The following is a 23,378-nucleotide window of genomic DNA, read 5'->3' as shown; positions in this document are numbered from 1 at the left end:
GTGTGTTTGGGCCCCATACTGCAAAGGGCTTCCTCTTGAAAAGAGCCAGACCCACTCCATAGTTGGAGAATGGAGGTAATCCCCCCGGGTGCCCCTTTTGTCAGGCCCCCCCCACACTGTGACATGACTGAGGGAGCCAGAGTGATCACAGTGGGGACACACATGTTGCGTGTCTGCAGGTAACTAACACCTCCCTGGATTACACTTCTGTTCCAACAGCCAGGTTAATATGTGACTGGCACCCAGGTGCTTTCACTTTCCCCGGTCAGAGTTCACACACAGCTCCGGGATCCATTTCCCCACCTGTCCCAGCACATTCATTCAATTTCTTGGGTGCTCAGCATCGTGCAGGATCCCAGGCTCACTACACGGCATCTCCTGGGACATACTGAATCCTTAAGGTAGGTTCTTCTCCATTATTGCCCCTTTTTATTTGCTCTCTGGGTGTGCTCCTGCCCGCTGGGAGCTCACTTTCCTCTTCCCACCTCCCATGAGCTATAGGCAAACCGAGACAGTGGGTGTGAGTCACTTCTCTGCCCATTGCCCTCCCCCCCACATGGTATGGCCACCTGGGTTTCCTTGAGGCCTTTCCCTGCAGGCTGTGATAGGACATGCAGGCAATTGGTGCCTCTTCAAAAGGGCTGCACAGCTCTGTACTAACAATGCCTGTAGCAGGAGGGGCTGCCAGACCAGAAGTGTGTGTATGTGTAGGGGGAGTCATTTGGCCTAGAGATCTTCATGGTTATTATTACATGTGATACAGTAGCACTCAGAAGGCCCAGGTGAGAACTGACTGACATCTGGGCCCTATTGTCTGATTAGTTGAAACAATAGTAAAGAATAAAATTATCGGACACATAGAAGAACATAATTTGTTGGGCAAAAGTGAACATGGTTTCTGTAAAGGGAAATCATGTCTGCAGTGTGTGTTGTGTTTGGGGCTTTCTTGGTGTGTGCTAAACTTGTGTTTGTGTGTGAGGCTTTTTTTCCCTTCCTTCCCCTTCCCCCTCCCCCTGCCCTTCACGAAGGCCGTGTCCAGACTCAGGGGTTTTTTCGGGAAAAGTAGCCTTTTCCCGAAAAAACTTCCCCTGCGTCCAGACTCAAGCCGCGTTCTTTCGAAATTATTTCGAAAGAACGCGGCTTTTCTTTCGATGGCGGTAAACCTCATTTCACGAGGAAGAACGCCTTCTTTCGAAAGTTCCTCTTTCGAAAGAAGGCGTTCTTCAATGTAAAGAGGCAGTCTTTGAAAGAGAGCATCCAGACTCGCTGGGTGCTCTCTTTCGAAAAAGCAGATTTCTCTTTCGAAATATCCGCGTGCAGTCTAGACGCGATCTTTCGAAAGAGGCTCTTTCGAAAGATGCTTTCGAAAGAGCCTCTTTCAAAAGAAGCCTGCAGTCTAGACATAGCCGAAGTGTGTGCTGTGACTGGCAGGTGGAAACTGTTGGCTTCTAATTAAAGTTTGAATTGTAGAAGCTTCCGCTGATTGTCTGAGCCTTGGTAAAGGGAGGGACTTTAATGCAGTCCAGGGCTTTATAAAACAGTGGGCAAGCGACCAAGGAGCTTGGGAACTGGTGAGTGCTAACGGAGTTTAGTGAAGGAGTTTGGAAGGGGAGAGGGAAGGGTGTGAGGAACTCCAGTATATAGAGGGAGAAAAACCTCTTGAGAGTCTAGGAGTTAAGTTTAGAGGTGTAAACAACAGCAGTGATTCAGGCCACCAAATCAGGCGGCTGAGGTAGATGAGGCTTTCTTTGGACAACTGAGAGAAGCTTTCAGATTCTAGGCCCTGGTTCTTGTGGGGGACTTTAATCACCCTGGGTATGTCTATGCTACCATCCTAGTTCGAACTAGGGTGGTTAATGTAGGCAACCGGAGTTGCAAATGAAGCCCGGGATTTGAATTTCCTGGACTTCATTTGCATGTTGCCGGGCGCCGCCATTTTTAAATGTCCGCTAGTTCGGACTCCGTGCCCGCGGCTACACGGGGCACGAACTAGGTAGTTCGGATTAGGCTTCCTATTCTGAACTACCGTTACTCCTCGTGGAAAGAGGTGTACAGAGTCCTGCACTTGGGATGGAAGAATCTGAAGCATAGTTACAGGCTGGGGACCAACCACCTAAGTAGTAGTTCCGCAGAAAAGGACCTGGGGTTACAGTGGATGAGAAGCTGGATATGAGTCAACAGTGTGCCCTTGTAACCAAGAAGGCTAATGACATATTAGGGTACATTAGGAGGAGCATTGCCAGCGGATCCAGAGATGTCATTATTCCCCTTTATTTGGCTCTTGTGAGGCCACATCTGGAGTATTGTGTCCAGTTCTGGGCCCCCCACTACAAAAAGGATGTGGATGCATTGGAGAGGGTCCAGTGGAGGGCAACCAAAATGATTAGGGGGCTGGAGCATATGACTTAGGAGAGGTTGAGGGAGTTGGGTCTGTTTAGTTTGCAGAAGCGAAGAGTGAGGGGAGATTTGATAGTAGCCTTCAACTTCCTGAAGGGAGGTTCCAAAGATGCTGAAGAAAGGCTGTTCTCAATAGTGACAGATGGTAGAAAAAGGAGCAATGGTCTCAAGTTGCGGTGGGGGAGGTCTAGGTTGGATATTAGGAAAAACTATTTCACTAGGAGAGTAGTGAAGCACTGAAATGGGTTCCCTAGGGAAGTGGTGGAATCTCCATCCCTAGAGGTGTTTAAGTCTCAGTTTGACAAAACCCTAGCTGGGTTGATTTAATTGGGATTGGTCCTGCCTAGAGCAGGGGGCTGGACTCAATGACCTTCTGCGGTCTCTTCCAGCTCTATGGTTCTATAAGGCTATTAGAGTTCTTTGAAGGGGTTAACAAACATGTGGACATTGGGGATCCAGTAGATATAGTATACTTAGATTTCCAGAAAGCCTTTGACAAGGTCCCTCACCAAAGGCTCTTGTGTAAATTAAGTTGTTATGGGATAAGAGGGAACATCCTTTCGTGGATTAAGAACTGGTTAAAAACCAGGAAACAAAGGGTATGAATAAATGGTAAATTTTCAGAATGGAGAGGGGTAACTAGTGGTGTTCCCCGAGGGTCAGTCCTAGGACCAATCCTATTAATCTTATTTATAAACGATCTAGAGAAAAGGGTGAGCTGTGAGGTGGCAAAGTTTGCGGACGATACTAAACTGTTCAAGATAGTCAAGACCAAAGCAGACTGTGAAGAACTTCAAAAAGATCTCACCAAACTGAGTGACTAGGCAATAAAATGGCAAATGAAATTTAATGTGGATAAATGTAAAGTTGTTCACATTGGAAAAAACAACCCCAACTATACATACAATATGATGGGGGCTAATTTAGCTACAACTTATCAGGGAAGAGATCTTAGAGTTATCATGGATAGGTCTCTGAAAACATCCATGCTGTATGCAGCAGCAGTCAAAAAAGCAAATAGGATGCTAGGAATTATTAAAAAAGGGATAGAAAATAAGATGAAGAATATCTTATTGACCCTATATAAGACTATGGTAGGCCCACATCTTGAATACTGCATTATAGATGTGGTCTTCTCACCTCAAAAAAGAAATGTTGGCATTAGCAAAGTTTCAGAAAAGAGTAACTAAAATCATTAGGGGTTTGGAACAGGTCCTATATGAGAAGAGACTAAAGACACTGGAACTTTTCAGTTTAGAAAAGAGGCACTGAGAGGGGATATGATCAAGGTATATAACATCATGAGTGGTGTGGAGAGGGTGAATAAAGAAAAGTTCTTCATTAGTTCCCATAATAGAAGAACTAGAGGACACCAAATGAAATTAATGGGTAGCAGGTTTAAAACTAATAAAAGAAAGTTCTTCTTCACACAGCGTGTAGTCAACCTGTGGAACTCCTTGCAAGAGGAGGCTTTGAAGGATAGGACTAAGAGCTAGATAAATTCAAGGAGGTTAGGTCCATAAAAGGCTATTAGTTGGGGGAGGGGAGGATAAGGAATGGTGCCCTTGGTCTGTTTGCCAAAGGATGGCAAGAGAGAAATTGCTTGACCATTGTCTTCAGTCCACCCCTTTGGGGCACCTGGCACTGGCCACTGTCGATAGACAGGATACTGGGCTAGATGGACCTTTGGTTTGACCCAATATGGGCATTCTTATATTCTTATGTTCCTATGCTGGGTGTGGTTCATACAGACAGTGAGAGACCATTCCTGACCCACAGAGCTCTCAGCCGGGCACTGTGTGGAGCTGAGCCTTGCTAAATCAAATGCTGAGGGCACTCCTGTCGATACTGGAACTCCTACTCCTTGTGAGGAGTGAAGGAAGTCAACAGGAGCATTTTTCCCATTGACCTCTTACTGTAGAGATGGAGCCAATGGTGGAATTAAGGTACATTGTCTCCAGCTACACAATTAACATAGTTGGAGTCGTGTATCTTAATTTGACCTTCCAGGTAAGTATAGACCAGGCCTCAGAGATTTGCCAATGTGCCTGGAGAAGGGGTATGTGAGGAACCTAAAGAGTCATTCCAGAATGATGTGCTGGTAACTTCTCTGACACTTTGACTTTATGGAAAAGTACTAGATGGGTGGATAATATAATGAAGGTGTAAATAGATAGTTGTTAGCTGTTTATATATGGGTATGTGACGGTGCGGACTGCCCCCAAGGCACGGAGGCAGAACCACCCTGCCCTGACCTGACTGTTGCCCTCGCGCTCCTAGGAGCACGCCGGGAAACGCGAGCGGTGTGAGGCCCCTGCACGCCCGCCACCGCTCAGCTGAGTGGTCTCCGGCAGGGGAAGGAAGGGCTGGAGCGAGTGGCCAGAGCCAGGACGGGCGCAGGCAGCGGCATCACGCCAGCGAGAGGCCGGCGCAACATTTAAAAAGGCACGCCCAGGGCCGAAGAGGGGGCAGTGAACTGCTAGGAAGTCAGTAGCCCCCTGGGGCTAGCAGAATGCGGAGGGAGGCAAGACAGGATTAGGCGAGCTTGGGGCGGTCGAGCTGCTGGGGGTTAGCCCTGAGGCCAAGACGAGGTGCCTGGGGAAGGGGAGGCCTCATTCCCTGGGGAGGAGCCAAGGCCCGGCGGGGTTAGGAAGCTGGACAGCTCAGTAGTGCGGGGTAGGAAGCAGCCCAGGACAGGGCGAGGAGCCGGTGAGCCGGTGAGTTGCGGGCGTCTGCCCCACCAGCTGGATGGGGCCAAGAGCTCCTGTCCGTAGGGTCCTGGGCTGGGGCCTGTGAGAGAGGGCGGGCCCGGGCCCCCATACCCCTGCAAGGGGAGTGGCTGCTCGGACTAGGGGTGAAAGCGAATTGGGATGATCTGAGCGGGACAACCTAGATTGCAACCCTTCGGGGTGCGTTGATGTGGGCTGTGTCTACATTGGCACCCTTTTCCGTAAAAGGGATGCTAATGAGACAAGTCTCCATGGGCTCTTCTGGCCTTAGCATCTGTGAAACAATTTCTGATTCACTTCCAGCAACCTCCAAACATGTTGATTGTGCGTGTGGTGCATTGCAACCTGGATTTGAATTGGAAGCTGTCAGTATAAATAAGGGTCTTGCTGGCAGGCAGGGGGCTGTCTAAGGAGCTGTGTGATATGGATCTGCAGCAGGTAGACCTACAAAAAGCAACCAAGAGCAAAGTGGAGTTATCTACACCCTGTCTATTCCTTGAGTGTTATCCAGTGTTACCAGGCTGGAATGGAAGCAGAGTAGCCTGGCAGGGGTGAAAACTTCTCCTGTTCTGGGGAAATTCTCTGTCTGGAAGCAGAGGGGGTCGGGTCAGATGATGGATGGGGTGACTGCCAGCCTCTCACTCAGGCTGTGGGGTATTAACCATCCCTGCTCTCTCCTGACAGGTCCCTGCCTAGGATGTTCCCATGGCGACGCAATGTCGGCTCTGTGTGTGCAGCCTGGGGCTCCTTCTCCTGGTGCCGTGTGCACTCTCTGGTAAAAGTGTTTTAAGCCAAATATTCCTCCCTGTTCCTCTGCCACTGCTGGGCTGGGTATGAGCAACTGAGGCCCCCTAACATGTCCTCAGTACTGCAGAGTGAAAGGGTCAAGCCCAGGATGCTGTCAAGAGGGGATGACCTTGGAGTGAGCGGGATGCATCCTAGCTCTGGGTAGCAGGTTTGTCAGGTTTTGTAGCAGGATAATGGGAGCTGCACCATCACCAGCCCCAAGCCTTCAAACACCATGACACAGGCCTCAGGAATCAGGAGACTGGTGACAAAATCATCAGATTTAGGAAACAAAACAAAATAATCCTTTGTGGCCTTCTTGTTTCCTTTATTTTTTGAACTTTCGGGTCACACTCTGGCCACCTTTTCAAGCCTTTCTCTTCAACTACCAGAGCTAGAAACTGATGGTTTTAAAATAAAATCTGAGATTCTCACAGAATCACATGACACAGGGAGCTGGGGCTTCATGAAAAACACATAGTCATCCAAGAAATAGCAATGCTCAGTGGCTTTGAAAATCTCCCTCTTATCTCTCCCCACCTGTAACCGCACAGTGAGCACCTAAGGCTGCAGATGGGCAGTAATTGCTCTACACATCCTATGGTGAGCCGCACGAACCTTCAGACACAACTGTTGTGCAGAACTTCAAATATTTAATTTCCTCCAGACCCCGATCCCAGAACAGTGAATCCCATCTGAGGCATCTTCTATTTTGGGTATTGAGTCTACGAAAAGGTCCATCAAAAGATGTAGTACCCTCTGGCCAGGCATAAGCCATCTGAGGCGACCCCTCAGCAGCAATGATGGGGCTAAGTGGATATGAAAATGGTTAATCAAAGACATTGCTTGCAGTGGAAGGGGTTTGTACCTAGGTGTCTTGAGGCTGGTGGCTTCCACTGGGGCTCCCTTTTGCCAATAGAGCGTATGTAGTTGCAAGACAGGCGCCTTTGGAGGACTCTCCAAGGGATTGTAGGACAGCATTAGAGGACTAGCTTGTACAGCTGTGTGGTGGCTGCCTTGCCCTCCATCCACACTGAGAATAACTCTATTGAGCTACACATAGCTCAGCCTTGGGAAACTTCTGCTGTGAGCAGATGGAATGTTGATTAACTTAGCAAGGCCCTCTCCTCTCACTCACTGTGTGTATGGCTGGGCCCTCGCTCAGCAATTCCCTATCCTCTTCCCTCTAACTCTGCTCCTATGATTCTCTGTTCCAGAGAAGTTCTCCCTATCTGGCTCCCCACACCCTGTGGTGGGGATTGTTGGCCAGGATGTGGTGTTACCCTGCCAGCTCTCACCTGCCGCCCGGCTGCCCAGAATGGACCTGTGGTGGAGGAAGATTGGCACAGGATTTATCCCAGTTCATGAGTACTCAGATGTGGGTCCCAGTGAGCAGCCAGGGGAGGGTTACCAGAACCGGACAGAGCTGTTCCGGCAGGAGTTCAGCAATGGCAACATCTCCCTGAAGCTGAAACGGCTCCAAGTGGCAGATGCTGGGACATACCACTGCTTTGTGAGGAACCCAGAATGGAGCCAGGAAGCCACTACTGAACTACGGGTTGCAGGTGAGACATGCCACTAAGGGACACTAGGTCTGGTCAGCTGGAGCTTCCTGTTCCACTGAGGATGCCCCAACACTGAGCACAATACGGCAGTAGGATCCAGGGCTGCCTGGAGTGATGTGCAGGACATAGTGTAGGGGGTGCTCTCCCCTCAGACTCAGATCTAACCCCACTGTGGTGCTTGTATGGGGCAGTCCTGCATTAAACAGTCTCTTTTCAATGAAACACAAAGCTGTTGTCCTCAGCTCTCATGCTCATGGCAGTGCTGAGTGAGGAGGTTGGATGTTTCCCCTCATGGTCTTCCTAAATTCCAGCTCAGTCAGATGATAATTACATTCACCTCCCTGTAACTCCCCCTGCAGTGTCCAAGGGCTGGGATACTGTTTGTTATTCCCTCGGCCCTGACCCTGTATTCAGTGCTGCACAAGGGCAGTGGAAGGGACAGTGGAAGTAATGCAGCCCCAGACAATTCAGTTCAGACACATCCAGTCCTTTCTGGGGGTCCCCCCTGTGATAAAGCAGAGCCCTGAGGCAGTTTTAAATCATTCTTTGGTGGCTTCTATCTCAAAGGCTCCACAGAACATGGGTGCTTTTAGGGAGAGATTTAGGGAGGGAGAATAGTTGTGTGTGTAACCCACACATCTTCTGGCAGTGGTTCACTGTCCCATGTAGTGTCACTTATGCTGCTTATGGAAAGAAAGAGCGAGTTTGTTCTTCGGTGGTGTCCCCGTGGGTACTCCACTTGAGGTGTCAGGCTCATCCCAGCGCTGCAGGTCAGAGAGTCATCAGCCATAGTCCAGCCGGACCATGCAGGTGTGGGGCATGTGCTGTTCACGCAGGTTGCTAGCTTGTGCGCAGTCCAGCTCCCCGCCAGTTCCTGCTTACTGTTCAATGGTCGCAGGCGGAGCAACTCCCTTCTCCTCAACTGTTTAAAAAAAGAATCATGTAAAATAGCTAGTCAGCCCAATAGTTAATAGTTACTAAGTTAGATAGTGTGTTAGTGTTTGTTCAACAGTTACTAGTTTAAAAAAAAATTTCCTCAGTTCATCATGCTGGGTTCCCCTAGCTTCAAAAAGTGCTCACAGTGCCGTGACGCGATGCCAGCATCAGATGGGCACTCTTTGTGTGTGAAGTGTTTAGGTGCGGGACATGTACCCCATAAATGCCTGCACTGCTTGAAATTGATGGGCCGAGCGAGACAGGACCGCGAGATGCAGCTGAAGCTGCTGTTATACAGCAAGGCACTTCAGCTGGAAGATACTCAGCTGCGGGGGCAGTCTATGCATAGGATTTTGGCATCAGCAGAAACCTTGACTCTCCCCTCTGTGTCATCTAAGTGTGGAAGTCACAAGCCAACCAGGCTACCGCAGCAGGGCCAACAGCAGGGTAAGAGCCACAGTGTCTTTGAGCCAAGTCTTCTAGCAGGGGGGGCGGAGCAGGTAATGGCTGTGCCACCAAGACCGGAGTCCACACCAGCTCCGGTACAAAGACACGCTCAGACACCCATGGCTGTGGGTTCCCCAGCACTGGTGGCTCCGACATCAGCCCTGGCATCAGCGGCGCCAGATCTGCCAATGTTGTCTCGGCTGCCTCGGCACCAGCTGCTGCGGTACCAGCTGCCTCGGCGCCGGCTATTGCAGCACTGGTCACTTCGGTGCCGGCAGCTATGGCACCGATTGCTTCAGCGCTGGCTGACTCGGTGTGGGGTTCAAACCCCTTCTCTCTGGCACCATTACCGGCACTGAGCACATCATCACCCTCTTCATCAGTACCGACTCCACGGCCGAAAACTAGCAAGTGCCGAAGCACTAGTGAACCAACCTCCAGGACTGCACCACGTCGGCTCACAAAGCACGCACCGGCACCACAGCATCAGGGCTCCCGCCCCCGGGTTGAACAAGTCACTGCTGCGTGGAGGGGTTAATCATACATTGGGCACAAGTTTACTTTCTTCACCAAGCCCTGAACAATTAGTTTTCTCTCCACAGCCTCGATCACCTTCTTCTGCCTTCTCTGAGCCACACAGACACGAGGTTCATGATACCACTATCTCACAAAGACATTCTCAACGATACTCATCGTTACCTCAGCATTACCACAGTCTTTCTCGATCACCATCATACACCAGACGCAGATCTTGCTCACCTAGATTGCCCACGCGCTCATTTTCATCTCAATATCGTCACGAATACAAATGGTGATACTCACCTGGATATTCATTGTCTCATTATTATTGTGATCATCATCACCACCGTGACACAATCAACTCTGGATTAAACAAAGACTGTGAATGGCTTGCTAACTACAAAAGCAGCTTCTGCTCTCTTGGAATTCACACCTCCAGATCAGCTGCTAGAAGTGGGCCTCATCCTCCTTGATTGGATCCACCTGGTCATCTCCAGCCTGATCCTGGCCTGCATATTTATTCCTGCCTCTGGAAATTTCCACTACATGCATCTGACGAAGTGGGTCTTTGCCCACGAAAGCTTATGCTCCTACACTTCAGTTAGTCTCTAAGGTGCCACAGGACTCCTCGTCGCTTTTGCAGATTCAGACTAACACGGCTACCCCTCTGATACTTGATCACCACCGTAGTGATTATCATGAGAGATGATACTCTTCTGGGCATTCTTCCTCCGTGACGTTACCGGTATCACACTTGCAACCGTTCCAGGCTTCCCAAGCCACCATGTGCTTCCACTCGACCTTCCACACCATCTGCAAATGTGCATCTCCCTCAAGACAGTCAGAACCAGTACAAATAGTGGCACCAGAACAGGCACAACAACAGGAACAATCCCCAGTGGACCACTCTGTTGCTTCTTCCTCTTCAGATGATGCGGTGTTCCCTGGTGACTTTTCCCCAATAAACGATGCTCATCAATTCCAGGAGCTTTTTAAAAGTGGCAGAATCCCAGGATCTGCATGTGGTGGAGATTCAACAAAAGCAACATAAGCTTTTGAAGAACCGCCAGAGATCTCAGAAATCCAAAATGGCATTACCCTTGGATGACACAATCCTGGAAATTGCTAATGACATATGGCAAACACCTGCATCCTCCCAGCCCACTCACAAGAGGGCAGACAAGAAATACTTTGTTCCCCCAAAAGGGATGGAATTTATGTTCATGCATCCTCAACCAAATTAATTAGTAGTGGATGCAGATCAGCAAAAATCCAAGACACCACAACATAGGAATGCTGCTGCTAATAAAGAATCCAAATGGTTAGACCTTTTCAGATGAAAGGTTTATTCTTCCGCCACACTCATACTAAGAATGGTGAATTACATTGCTCATCTGTCTAACCATAGCTTCGATAATCATTCGAAGATGGTAGTAATTTTAGATCACTTGCCTGATGAAAAACGGCAGCTCTTTAAATCAGTTAAGGCTATACGGCCTCAACAATGGCCTTGCAAAATTTCCTGGATATTGCTGATGCAGCGGCATGGGCCACAGCAACGTCAGTGGTCATGAGGTGGTCGTTGTGGCTACAGATGGCATCAGTACCTAAGGACTTACAATCAAAGGTAGAAGACTTACCCTTTGACAGACAGAGTCTATTTGCAGAGAAAACAGACCAAGTATTGCATTCTGGGAAAGATTCTAGAACTACCCTAAGAACATTAGGGATGTATACACCTCCATATCATCGCAAACGGTATATGCCTTACTTCCAACAGAGGCCTTTCTCATATGGGGTGCCCAGATATAGCCAACAGGACCACAACAAAGCTGGCTTTTTAGCTCATGCAGTAGTGGTTCATGCATTAAGTTCCAAAGGTCCCGGGTTTGGTTCTGCCTATTGGCGCTACATCTGCAGTGGAGGGAGCGGGGAATCCAAGCATGAGGGTGGCATGACGTGGGGCACTGGTATCTGTGTAGAAGCAGTACACTGGGGGCGGGCAATTTTTAGGATGATGGCACAGGCGGAGTGGTAGCAGAGGTAGCAGAGGGTTGGCCTTAGGCCGATTCGCCCAATTCCCCTGAATGGGGCCCCGTGCCTAAAGGGGTCCCACACCCTGAATCCAGAAGCGTGCCAGGCACCATGGGTGGTGAGTTAATATTCAGAGCCGGGGGTCCTGCTCCAGCAATATTTGGAGCTGGGTCTCTCCCCCGGCTCTGCCTGGAGCGGTCCCCTCCCCTCTGCCTGCCTTCTCCCACCCTGTACCCAGAGTGTCCCCTTCAGCCCCGGACCATCCTTGCCATGCATGGCTCTCAGTGTGATTCCCCCTCACCGGCATGCGCTGCTGCTACTGCCATGCGCGGCGTTTGCAGGTGAGCAGGGAGGATGCCCGGGCGTGATGTGACATCATGGCCCGGGATTTTAGAACTCCTCTGCGTCACGTGGCCTATATCCAGGTTCAGAGTCTGAGGCTCAAGTGCAGACTCTGGCCCTGCAAAGTGGAAGGCAGAAGGTAGTGGAGGGGGTAAACTAGGGGGAGGGGTGGGAGAGGAAGGGGCTTGTGCGGCGGGGGAGAGGAAGGGGGTGGGAGAGGAAGAGGCTTGTGAGGAGGGGGAGGGGGAAGGGGTGGGAGAGGAGGGGTCTTGTGCAGGGGGGAGGGGTGGGAGAAGAAGGGGCTTGTGCAGAAGGGGAGGGGGAAGAAAGAGCAAGGCACCAAGAGACAGGGTGGAGGAGAGACAAATGCCAGGGGGCCAAGTGCAGACAATGAAGAAAGGGGGGTGTCAGTGGGAGGGGGGACAGGGTGATGATGGGAGAGGAGAGGAGAGGGAAAGCGCATTGGGGGCTGGAGGGGGAGGTGCTGGGAGAATGCTTGAAAGAAGAGGTGGGCATGAGAAAGGTGAGGATGAAGCATGAGAAAGGTGCGCAAGACACCCTCTCTTACCACGCCATACTGTAAATTTCCTTGTGCAAGAGCAGAGTGGTGAGGGGGTGGGCATCAGGAAAAAAGAGGGCAAAGAGGGCAGAGGCAGTAAGGGAAGGGGGAGACAGCAGGAGGGTGCAGGGCTAAGGGAAGGTGCAGGTGCCAGGAGATTCTGGAGTGGAGCAGAAGGGCAGACACCTGCAGGGGAGGGACCAGCCCCAGAGGAGAGAGGCAGGGCAGGTGTGTAGAGGGAGGTGTTAGAAGAGCGAATGAGGAGGGGTAGCTCAGCCTCACGTGATCACAGTGGGGCTACTGGAGGAGTGGGCACAGGGAGGAGAGAAGGGCTGGTGGAAGGGGGCAGGTCGCAGGAGACTGAGGGCAGTGAGAAGGGCAGGAGTCAGGACAGCAGAGGAGGGTGAGGAGTTAGGGGGCAGCAGGCACCAGGGGAGCTGATGGAGCAAGGGGAGGAGACATGGCAGCAGAGGGAAAAGGGAAAGGTTTATAAAATATTTATTAATAACCTGGGTGCCACAGTGACACATCCAAACAAGTGACATGAACTCAGTACAGGTGCACAACACAAAATCCATTCTGCTCATGGGAGGGAACTCTTAGGCTATGTCTATGCTGGCGTCTTCTTGTGCAAGAACACGTCCGCGCTGCCATGTGCGAGCTGTGCTTTTGTGCAAGAGCATCCATGGCAGTGTGGACGCTCTTTTGAGCAAGAAAGCTCCAACGGCCATTTTAGTCATAGGGGTTTCTTGCGCAATAAATCCCTGCCGCGCATCCACACTGCCGTATTGCTCGAGAGAGCTTACACCTGTTAGAAAAGATCTTGCGCAAGACACCCTCTCTTACCACGCCATACTGTAAATTTCCTTGCGCAAGAGCAGGCGGGCAGTGTGGCTGCTCTGTGGGGTCTTGCGCAAGAACAGCTGTACTCATGCAAGAAGCCGCGAGTGTAGACATAGTCTTAGAGGGAACACTTCCCCCAGCTCTCTGCCCCCGAGTTAATGTCAAACACGTTGGGTTAATGCAATTGCAGGGTAGTTGCATGAGGGGGTTTGGTGGGGACCAAACTAATCCCTGTTGGTAGGAGGATGGTGGGAAAAGTCTTTTGAGAGGGGTGACAAGACACCTTTTACTTCTGGTCATGGTCCATCTTGCCCCAAACATGTTACCTCCAGAGGCCTAGCTAATGGGGGTCAGGGGATGAGGCTAATGGGGGTCAGGAGGCATGGTTAATGTGGTGCAGGTGGTGTGGCTAATGGGGGTCAATGGGTGTGGCTAATGGAGGTCAGGGGTGTGGTTAATGGGGCACATGGTTAATGGGGGTTCAGAGTGTGCTGCTAATGAGGCACCACCAAAAATTATACAAATCTGCCACTCCTGCCGGCCCTGGAGGAGGAGTGCATCAGCTGCTTGTGCCACAGGATGTGTGAGTTTAGTGCAGGGTTTTCCTGTGCTGCGGGAGGGTGTTTGTGTATGTGTGTGTTGGCGGGGGATTTTTTGTGCTTTTTTTTTTTTCTCAACCAAAATCGCTGTGGGTCCCTGTCGAAATTGTTTGAATTGGGCACCACACTTCCTAAAGCCAGCCCTGGTCACCATTCCTCACCTCCTGCTATGTATCAAATTGCAAATGATCCTGACAGCTGCTGGGCTCCACCCCAGAAATGGCTGCATTTCAGCAGCAAGCACACTGGTCTCTATGAGTGTGACGGACCGGGCCGTGTCTGGGCACAGCTTAGGGCGTCCGCTCAGGGCGAATTGCTCAAATCCGGGGCTCTTTACAGTCCCCCTGACTGGCGACCTCTCCAAACAGGCCACAAACCAGTCTCACAGAGCGCTTCAGCAGCCTGCCTGAAGCCTCCCGAGCAAAACCCCTCCGACACCCCAGCAATATCCGTGCCCCAGATGGCCCCGGGCCTATACACAGGTGGGGGGTCCTAGCACCCAATCCCACCTACCCCGAACAAGTCCTGTCCGGTTCCAAGAAACCAGCCACAGATCCCTGGTCAATTTACCCTCTGGACCTTACCCACAAATCACGCTGGGCCAATCCTTTAGAATCTAAAACTAAAGGTTTATTAACACAAGAAAGAAAAGCATGAGAGTAAGGTTATTAAAGTACAGTACGTTACATGCACCGAATCTCCCAGTTCTCGATGCAGGCTCTAGCAGAGGTGTTGCAGCTGCTGGTTTAAAAGTTCTTATTGCACATCCTACGATCAGGATGGGTTCACAGGTCTTCCGGGCTCTTCAATCCCTGCAATGCTGCCTCTGGGATGAAGTGCTGAGCTGAGAACCAAAATGGCATCGACCACATGGCCTCTTTATACTCCTTCCTGGCCTCTTCTAGTCTGCAGCAAGTCACCTGGTCAGAGGCCAATCTCTATATTTCCTGCTGGCTGCCCTCAGGTGACAAATCCCATTCTTTGGGTGTGTCCATAGCCTATTGAGAGCCATTGTTCCACAGGGCTTTGCTACTCAGCCTGTCCATAGCCATGCTTAACCACATTCACAGAAATATTCAGCTTCCACACAGATTACAGATTCCTACCTACACACACAGACATTATACACTCACATAAATAGTGTACATACGATTAACAAACAATAATCTCCCATTCAACACCCCACATGGCTCCCCCCATACCAATTTCTGGGGCCAACACCCCCACCTAGGGGTGCAGCAGCGATCTGGCTGCTTCCCTCCAATTCAGCAACGTGACAATGAGCAGTTTATATCTGTAGATAACTCAGTGAGCCTGCGGGGTACAGTGCTCTGTGGGAATGCAAGCTGGTTTTATTTAATTTCTCCAGTCAGAATGAGGGATCCTAGGGGAGCTACATGCAACTCCAGGCACAGCTCCCTATACCCAATGGAAGCTGGTGAATCTCATGGTGCTATAAAAGACAGGATTCCTTGACACACACTCTCTGTCTCTCCCTGCAGCTGTGGCTCCGCTGTTCATTGATGTGCTGGGCCCCCGGGGCCAAGGGATTGGGCTGGCCTGTCGCTCTGCAGGCTGGTTCCCCAAACCCGAACTCCAGTGGGTTGGCAAGAATCAGCTGAATCGGACAATGGAGTCTGTGACCAACATGACTGAGGATGAGGAGAACCTGTACAGTGTTGTGAGTCATGTCACTGTCACAGAAGACACTGGAGACATCAGCTGCATAATGTGGAATGGCCTGCTAGAGACCAAGCAACAATCTGCCATTCACCTCTTCAGTGAGTCTCCTTGGGCAGATGGGGTAACCAGAGGATAGCAGAGAGTGGGGGAGAGGGAGGGCTGGGTCACTTGGAAACTGCTCTCGAGTAGGGCCTGTTTCTGGCACTCAGACAGGAAGTAGCCCAACAAAACAGGTTAGAAGCACATGAGTGATGGAAGTTTCTGAAATCTGAACAAACTGCTGGTCAGGAGCTGGGCTGAGTCTGGGAAATGAATCAATAGTGTTCTTTGAGGAGATGGTACATTTAGTTGATAAAGGTATCTGAGCTGATTTAAGAGACTCAGGGGCTGTGTCTAGCCTGGCCAGTTTTTCCGGAAAATCAACTGATTTTCTGGAAAAACTTGCCAGCTGTCTACACTGGCCGCTTGAATTTCCACAAGAACACTGACTTCCTACTGTAAGAAATCAGTGCTTTTTGTGGAAACACTATGCTGCTCCTGTTCGGGCAAAAGGGCCAGTGTAGGCAGCTGAGATTTGTTTTGTGCAAAAAAGCCCCGAAAATGGCAATCGGGGCTTTTTTGCACAAAAGTGCGTCTAGATTGGCCATGGACACTTTTCCACAAAAAGTGCTTTTGCGGAAAAGCGTCCGTGCCAATCTAGACGCTCTTTTCCAAAAATGCTTTTAACGGAAAAGTTTTCCGTTAAAAGCATTTCCGGAAAATCATGCCAGTCTAGACGTAGCCAGGGTGTGTCTATAGGAGAAATGCGATAGCTACAGTGCTGTAGTGTAAACACTTGTCATAGCAACAGAACTGGTTCTTCCAGGGCTGAAGTAAATTCACCTCTGAGAGGTGGCAGTTAGGTTGGCCTAATGGCGTCTACAGTGGGGTCTGATTGGCTTGAATACATCACAGATCATGTATAATTTTTCACAGGCCCGTGCAATGTAATTAAGCTGACCTGGAACAGCTGTAACATTATGCCCCCTCTTCTTCATACAGATATGCTTATGTTATGATTATGGCATAATGATGTTGTATTTTATGCAAGAAGAGTTATAAGAGATATCACTGGAGAGGTTATGATTTACTGAACATGAAGATCATATTTACATGCCTCTTTTGCTCTAGCTGAAGCTCCTTTGTTCTCAACCCCAGCTCCCACTGATTCACATCTGTCAATGGGGAACAAGATGTTGAGGATCCTGGGCCCTGCTGGATGGGGAGTTGGATCAAGGATACCCAGTTGCTGCCTCCGCTTTTCTTTCTTTCTCACTGCCCCTGCTGTTGCCTCTGCCACTCTCAAATCCTCTTGGAACCCCACTTGAATCAGGAGCCTGCTTCTTAGATTGATCATCTTTCTCCAGCTGTGTAATCAGCTAGCTGCACCTTTAATAAGCTTCTCAACATGGAACCCTCTCTCTCTGCACAGTACTTCTTTGGGAGAGACTTATATACCAAATTCTTGTTGTTTCCTTTGACTACCCTGGTTTTAATGTTGCAAACCCCTTATTGCAAAATACTTCTTGTGTGTGTTTAGCATCTCATCCCACCCACTACCTCTTAGGGTGTGTGTACACTGCAGAGTTTTTTTGGGGGAAAAATGGGCGTTTTTCTGATGGTGGCAAACCTCATTCTAAGAAGAAGAATCCTTTTTCCAAAAAAGCTTTTTCGGAAAAAGGCATGTGTGGATGCAGAAGAGGGAGGGTTTTTTTGAAAGAAGAGGCCTCCTGGAAAAAACACAGGTGCCTTGGTGGCCGCTCCATCCGCAGTAGTCACAACTTAAATGAGAGATAGCGTCCAATCAATGAGGACTCTATCTTTCAAAAAAGCACATCGCTTTTTCGTTGCTCTTTCGCTGTGTAGATGTTCTCTTTCTAAAGAAGTTTTTCTGGAAGATCGGTTCCAGAAAAGCTTCTTTCAAAAGAAACCTGCAATCTAGACATAGCCTTAGGGATCCACAGGACTAGTGCTGTTGTCCCTCTGTGGAACAGTGTCTGGGAGGACCTTCAGTGTGCCAGACTCATTAAGATCTCTCACTTCCTCCAGAAAAAGCCATGTGGTTTCACCACCTACTAGACTGGCTTTCACTATCCCTGATTCCCACCGTCAGCTCCGTTCAACAAGTCCCACTGAGACAGACTTGTGAGGGAGACTGGCACAATTTTGGGGAGTGATGCAAATGGGGGAATTCTGTACCAAAAAATCAAAACCTGTGCACACAATATTTTAAAATTCTGTATATTTATTGTCAAAATACTGCAATATAATCCAGCTATTTTCAATCATTTTTGTAGTTTATACAAAAGTACATTACAATGAATGGAAAATGGAAGTGGGGAACACTGGAAGAAATCTCTAAACCCCTCTGTCTAATAGCAATGTGAAAGCATTGACTCTTTACTTCTCATTAAAAGTCAAAAATATAAGCAGCCAAATGCTCAGTGTTACATTTTAGGCAAGTAAAGAGGAAGTGAGGGCTTGGAACTCAAACTCACTATTTATACTGGCAACTGACCAGCTCCAAAAGAGGCCAGTAGCAAACAATTCACATTGCACATTGTGATAGGAAACATTTCCAGTCCAAAAATGTAGACTAGTTCTAATCACTAAAGCACCATAAGAATTTCCAAGACCAGACTGTCCTTTACAGCAAAGTTCCTTTTTACACCACTCTGGCACTGTAAAGGGCTGTTACAATGTTTACACCTTTTATAAACTGGAGGAATTCATTAAGAACAATGGGACCAATTTACTAATCAGGCAGGCTGCCTCATTCTTCTCTGAGGGTATGTCTACACATCAAAGTTAATTCAAAATAACAGCTGTTATTTCGAATTAACTTTAATAGATTCTACATTAGCCCCCTAGTTCGAACTAGGGAAACTAATGTAGGAATTTGAATTTGCAAATTAAGCCTGGGATTTAAATATCCTGGGCTTTATTTGCATCTTCCCATCCAGCCGCCATTTTAAAATCCCCTTAGTCCAAACTAACTGCCCGCAGCTACAAACAGCAGTCTAGAGTTAATCTGAACCAAGTCCTTAGTTCAGATTAACTGTTACACCTTGTGGAATGAAAAGCACTTATTTCGAATTTGGTAAACCCTAGTCTACGAGGAATAATGCCAAATTTGAAATAGCTAATTCGAAATAAGTGCTGTGTAGATGCTTATTTTGAAATAGCGGGCCTTCAGCCCTTCCCAATTTCCCCTGGTGGCCACTCTGGGCCAAACCAGGAAAACTCCTCTCCTCTCCCCCTGTCCCGGATCCCTTACAGGGGTAGACTCTGGCCAGACTGCATGTGCCAGATCCAGGCCTGCCAGCTGTCTCTGCCCCTGACCCAGTGGCCCCACAATGAGATGGGCAGCCAGTGCCAGCCAGACATCCCCCACCCAGTCCCCCAGCACCCAGGAGCCAGCCAGGGGTCGTAGACACTGCACTCCTTCCTAGATCAGTGAGGAGATCATGGACCTCATTGAGATTTGGGGCAGGCTCCCAATGTCCATGATCTCTGCACTAGATGGAGGAAGGCAATCATCTACGGCCATATAGCTGCCACCATGGCCCAGAAAGGCCACAGGCACACCCAGGAGCAGGTGCACCTGAAAATTAAAGAGCTGCGGCAAGGGTATGCCAGGGCCACTAGGAGAAGCTCCTCAACAGGAGCAGACATCTACCCCTACTTTGAGGCACTGGACCGCATCCTGGGGGGTGGGACAGTCCATGGCACCTCAGAGAGCAGCGAGCCGGGACCAGAGGGCCCTGACCAGGGCACGGAGCAGGAGCCGCCACGCCGCCAGGACCCCTGAGCAGTCCCACCTGCAGAGTCAGCCGGGTCATCCGGGGAGGCCACACTATGTAAGTGCCGTCACTATACGCTTCCCGGGAATGGGGAGTGGGCAGGGAGGGAGACCATGGACTGCGTGCGTGGGCCTTGCTTACCACAGATCACTCAACAACCTTTGCACGGGTGAGCAAGTGCCGTGCCACCCCTGGGCAGGTGGCTCCAGCTGCCTGTCACACAGGGGCCTTGGCCTGATAGCCACAAGCATGTGTGAAGAGACCTGACATTCTCCTGACCCTGGGGCGGGACACAGCAGGACTCCCTCCCTTCACAAGCCCCCTCTAACATCTCCCCTCCACCTCACCCACACTCTACACAGCACACGTGCATGGGTGCGGTCTCGGGACAGCTCCCACTCCCGGGAATAGCTGAACATTCTGACCATGGCCTCTGTGCAAGCACATTGGCTCTGATGGTGCAGGGCACGGTCATCCTCATCTCACAGAGCAGGGCTGGGCATCATCCACTGTGTCCCCAGGGAGAACTGACCCCTTCTCTTCTTTCTCCACAGCTGCACCAGCTGCGCATGAAGGGCACCCCACCCCGCCCGGGACATGCTCCCGCACCCGAGAGCTCCACAGGACGACTGCAGCACGGCAGAGGTACCGAGAGCTGCACCTGGGGGCCCTGCGAGCCCTGACCTGCATCTTGGAGCAGCGGGCACAGGAAGAATGGGAGTTCCACAGGGAGATGCTTGCCCAGGGTCGTTCCATCTGTACCCATCTGCAGACTCTGGTACAGAGCGTGCTGCCTCGTGCCACTCCAGCGCCTGCTGCCCCCCCAGCTACTGTTACTTCTCCCCCTCCCATTCTCTCCCTCTTCAACCTCTTCACCCTCCTCCTCAATCTCCATGCTTCTCACCTCAACCTCTCCATCCCCACGAGGACGCCGAGGCCCCTGCACCCTCCAAGCTGAGAGACATGTGGCCCAGTGAGACCCCCACCCCTGAGCGCTGAGCTTCCCCCTTCCAGCTCCCTCCTCTCAGTTTTCCCCCTCCCCTCACCCACCCTCTCTCCTCCCGTCTCCCGCCTCCTTTCCCTCCTCTCCCCAGAGGGGAGCAGGTTCCAATCACTGAAATCTGCAGGGTGGCCACATGGTCGTCACTCCATACCTTTATGGCGCACTACGTGCTGGCACAGAAGACTAGGGAGGATGCAGGGTTGGGCTCTGTGGTCCTCACCTCTGTATTGTAAATATGTTTGTTTTATCTGTGTTACATTGCACTTTCTACAGTTTTCTGTGTTCGCTTAGTTGAATAAATATGTTTGGATTGTTCAACTTTTGTGGACTTCTCTTTTTGAGTGCTCCAACCCCTCCTCCTTGAAGTGGGGTTGGGTTGAAAGTCACCTAATTCGAATGGACATGAGCAACCACTCAAAGAAGAAAAGAACGGTTACTTACCTGTAACTGTTGTTCTTCAAGATGTGTTGCTCATGTCCATTCGATTCCCCCCGCCACCTCCGCTTCGTCAGAGCATCTGGCAAGAAGGAATTGAGGTGGGGGAGCACCGGAAGGAGTACTTATGCCCCACCATGGAGGCGCCACTCCAGAGGGCGCCCTGCTGGCGCTACAAGTACCACTTGGGAAAATGCTTCAGAAGACGTGGTGCACACGGTGTGCACACCTAATTCGAATAGACATGAGCAACACATCTCGAAGAACAACAGTTACAGGTAAGTAACCGTTCTTTTCTTCAACCACACTTATACTGAAAATGGTGAACTACATTGCTCATTTGTCTAATCATAGCTTTGATAATTATTCAAAGATGGTAGCAGTTTTAGAGAACTTGCCCGACGAGAAATGGCAGCTCTTAAAATCATTTATCCAGGAAGGCTATACGGCCTCAACAACAGTCTTACAAATTTCCCTGGATATTGCCGATGCAGCGGCAAAAGCCACAGCGACATCAGTAGTTATGAGGTAGTCTTTGTGGCTATAGATGGCATCTGTACCTAAGGATTTTCAATCTAAGGTGGAAGACCTGCCCTTTGACAGACAGAGCATATTTGCAGAGAAAACGGACCAAGTTTTGCACTCGGGCAAGGATTCTAGAACTACCCTGAAAACGTTAGCAATGTATACACCTCCATATCTTCACAAATGATATACTCCCTACTTCAGACAGAGGCCCTTCTTGTATGGGGCGCCCAGGCTCAGACAACAGGAATACCCACAACAACAACAACATCCCTGACCAGGTCAACAAAAGCAAAAACCACAAACCGGATGAAACCCTAATTCCCAAAACAACAGACAGCAAGTTTGATGGTCCGATCGAGGGGCTAAAAACCATCCCTTTAATATACGACCTGGGAACACAGAAATTTTTCCATCATCGATTGAGACCGTACCAGCACAGATAGTTTACCATTACCTCAGACATCTGGGTCCGGGAGATAGTAACGTCAGGATACTCCATCCTTTTTCTTTTCCGTTCCCCTACCACTCCTCCAACCCCGTCCCTTTTCAGGGACCCATCTCATGAGACTCTCCTAATGCAGGTGGTTTTCCGTCTCATAGAGATTGGTGCAGTGGAGGCAGTACCCAATCAGTTTTGGGGCAAGGGATTCTACTCCCTCTATTTTCTCACTGAAAAGAAATCGGGAGGATGGAGACCGATCCTGGACCTTCGCAATCTCAGTCGGTACCACAGGAAGCAGAAATTCAGGATGGTAACTCCAACTTCTATATTCCCAGCCCTGAACAAAGGTGATTGGTTCATGTCCCTCGATCTATAAGATGCGTATTTCCATGTGACGATACAGTCAGGACAGACATTTTCTGAGGTTCATCGTAGGCACACAGAACTTTCAGTACAAAGTCCTTCCGTTTGGCCTCTCCTCCACACCCAGAGTTTTCTCAAAGACCCTTGTGGCGGTGGCAACGTATCTTCATCGTCAAGGCATTATGATCTTCCCATACCTAGACAATTGCCTGATCAAGGCTCATTTGTTCGAAAGTGCACTGTCGGCCACTCAGGTCACAGGAGACTTATTCACGGATTTGGGTCTTGCATTGAACATTCCGAAGTCCTCGCTCATACCACAAAAATCCCTCGTGTTCATTGGGGCACGGTTAGATTCTACTATGGCCAAAGCCTATCTTCCTAAAGAAAGGTTTCACAGAATTCAGAAACTCACATAAATGTTGTCCCTCAGCCCAAGAGTGTCAATACTTACCTACCTCCAATTCTTGCGACACATGGCGGCGACAACATACGACAATCTGGCATGCCAGATTACGCCTCAGGTGTCTACAACATTGGCTGCTGTCCATATATCGTCTGGGCAATTGCGACCTATGCAGGCTAGTAACATTGCCATCGACAGTGAAACGATCCCTCACATGGTGGAATTCTCCGACCAACATGCTCTCCGGGGTTCCTTTCCACTGTCCGCATCCCCTGTCCAAGTTACTTTGGACGCTTCTCTCCTAGGATGGGGAGACTACTGCAAGGGCGAATTTGCTCAAGGCCAATGGAATGCTCAGGAAGCCCTGCAGCACATCAATCTTCTGGAACTCAGGGCGTTGTTCAATGCATGCAAGACATTCCTTCTCGGGATCTGTGGTCAGATGGTTCATGTCTTCTCCGACAACACCACCATGGTGTACTACATCAACCAACAAGGAGGGGCCCGATCGAGATTCCTGTGTGCAGAAGCCACGAAGCTATGGAATTGGTGTATCAGTCACAAAATCACTCTGATAGCAATGTACCTACGTGGCAAAGAAAATTCTATTGCAGGTGCCTTGAGCAGACACCTGTTTCCTCAACACGAGTAGGAACTCAATCATAAAGTGGCTCTTTCAATATTCCACTATTACACTGGGGATGCCCCAGTTTAGACTTGTTTGCCACACATCACAATGCCAAATGTCCCAGATACTGTTCCAGAGCCAGTCTGGGCCCCAAATCTCTGGGGGATGCATTCTTGGTAAACAGGACTCATCATCTTCTCTACACTTTCCCTCCTGTTCCACTTCTCCTGAGAGTGCTGGAGAAGATAAACGACGATAGGGCCATGGTGATACTAATAGCCCCCTTCTGGCC

The 23,378-nt window shown here is 49.9% G+C and overlaps 1 protein-coding gene across 1 annotated transcript; it reads left to right on the top strand.

The window, feature by feature from the left end:
• The first annotated feature begins 270 nt into the window (after positions 1-270).
• On the top strand, positions 271-22,065 carry LOC102454964 (butyrophilin subfamily 3 member A2-like). The gene is made up of 6 exons (XM_075915064.1): positions 271-401; positions 5,811-5,901; positions 7,130-7,477; positions 15,259-15,537; positions 19,836-20,059; positions 21,829-22,065. Exons 2-6 carry the CDS (start codon positions 5,832-5,834, stop codon positions 22,063-22,065), a joined length of 1,158 nt encoding a protein of 385 aa, XP_075771179.1. The 5' UTR covers positions 271-401; positions 5,811-5,831.
• The last annotated feature ends 1,313 nt before the right edge of the window (positions 22,066-23,378 follow it).

This window comes from Pelodiscus sinensis, unplaced genomic scaffold (assembly GCF_049634645.1).
Source record: "Pelodiscus sinensis isolate JC-2024 unplaced genomic scaffold, ASM4963464v1 ctg34, whole genome shotgun sequence".
Classification (NCBI taxonomy): domain Eukaryota; kingdom Metazoa; phylum Chordata; order Testudines; family Trionychidae; genus Pelodiscus; species Pelodiscus sinensis.
This window is presented reverse-complemented; position numbering and strand designations above follow the sequence as displayed.

Excerpts from the sequence above, each read along its gene's own strand:
- LOC102454964 (XM_075915064.1), top strand. The coding sequence starts at position 5,832 with ATGGCGACGCAATGTCGGCTCTGTGTGTGCAGCCTGGGGCTCCTTCTC. Across the intron at positions 5,902-7,129 it reads GGTGCCGTGTGCACTCTCTG|AGAAGTTCTCCCTATCTGGC; the intron begins GTAAAAGTGTTT and ends TCTCTGTTCCAG. Across the intron at positions 7,478-15,258 it reads TACTGAACTACGGGTTGCAG|CTGTGGCTCCGCTGTTCATT; the intron begins GTGAGACATGCC and ends CTCTCCCTGCAG.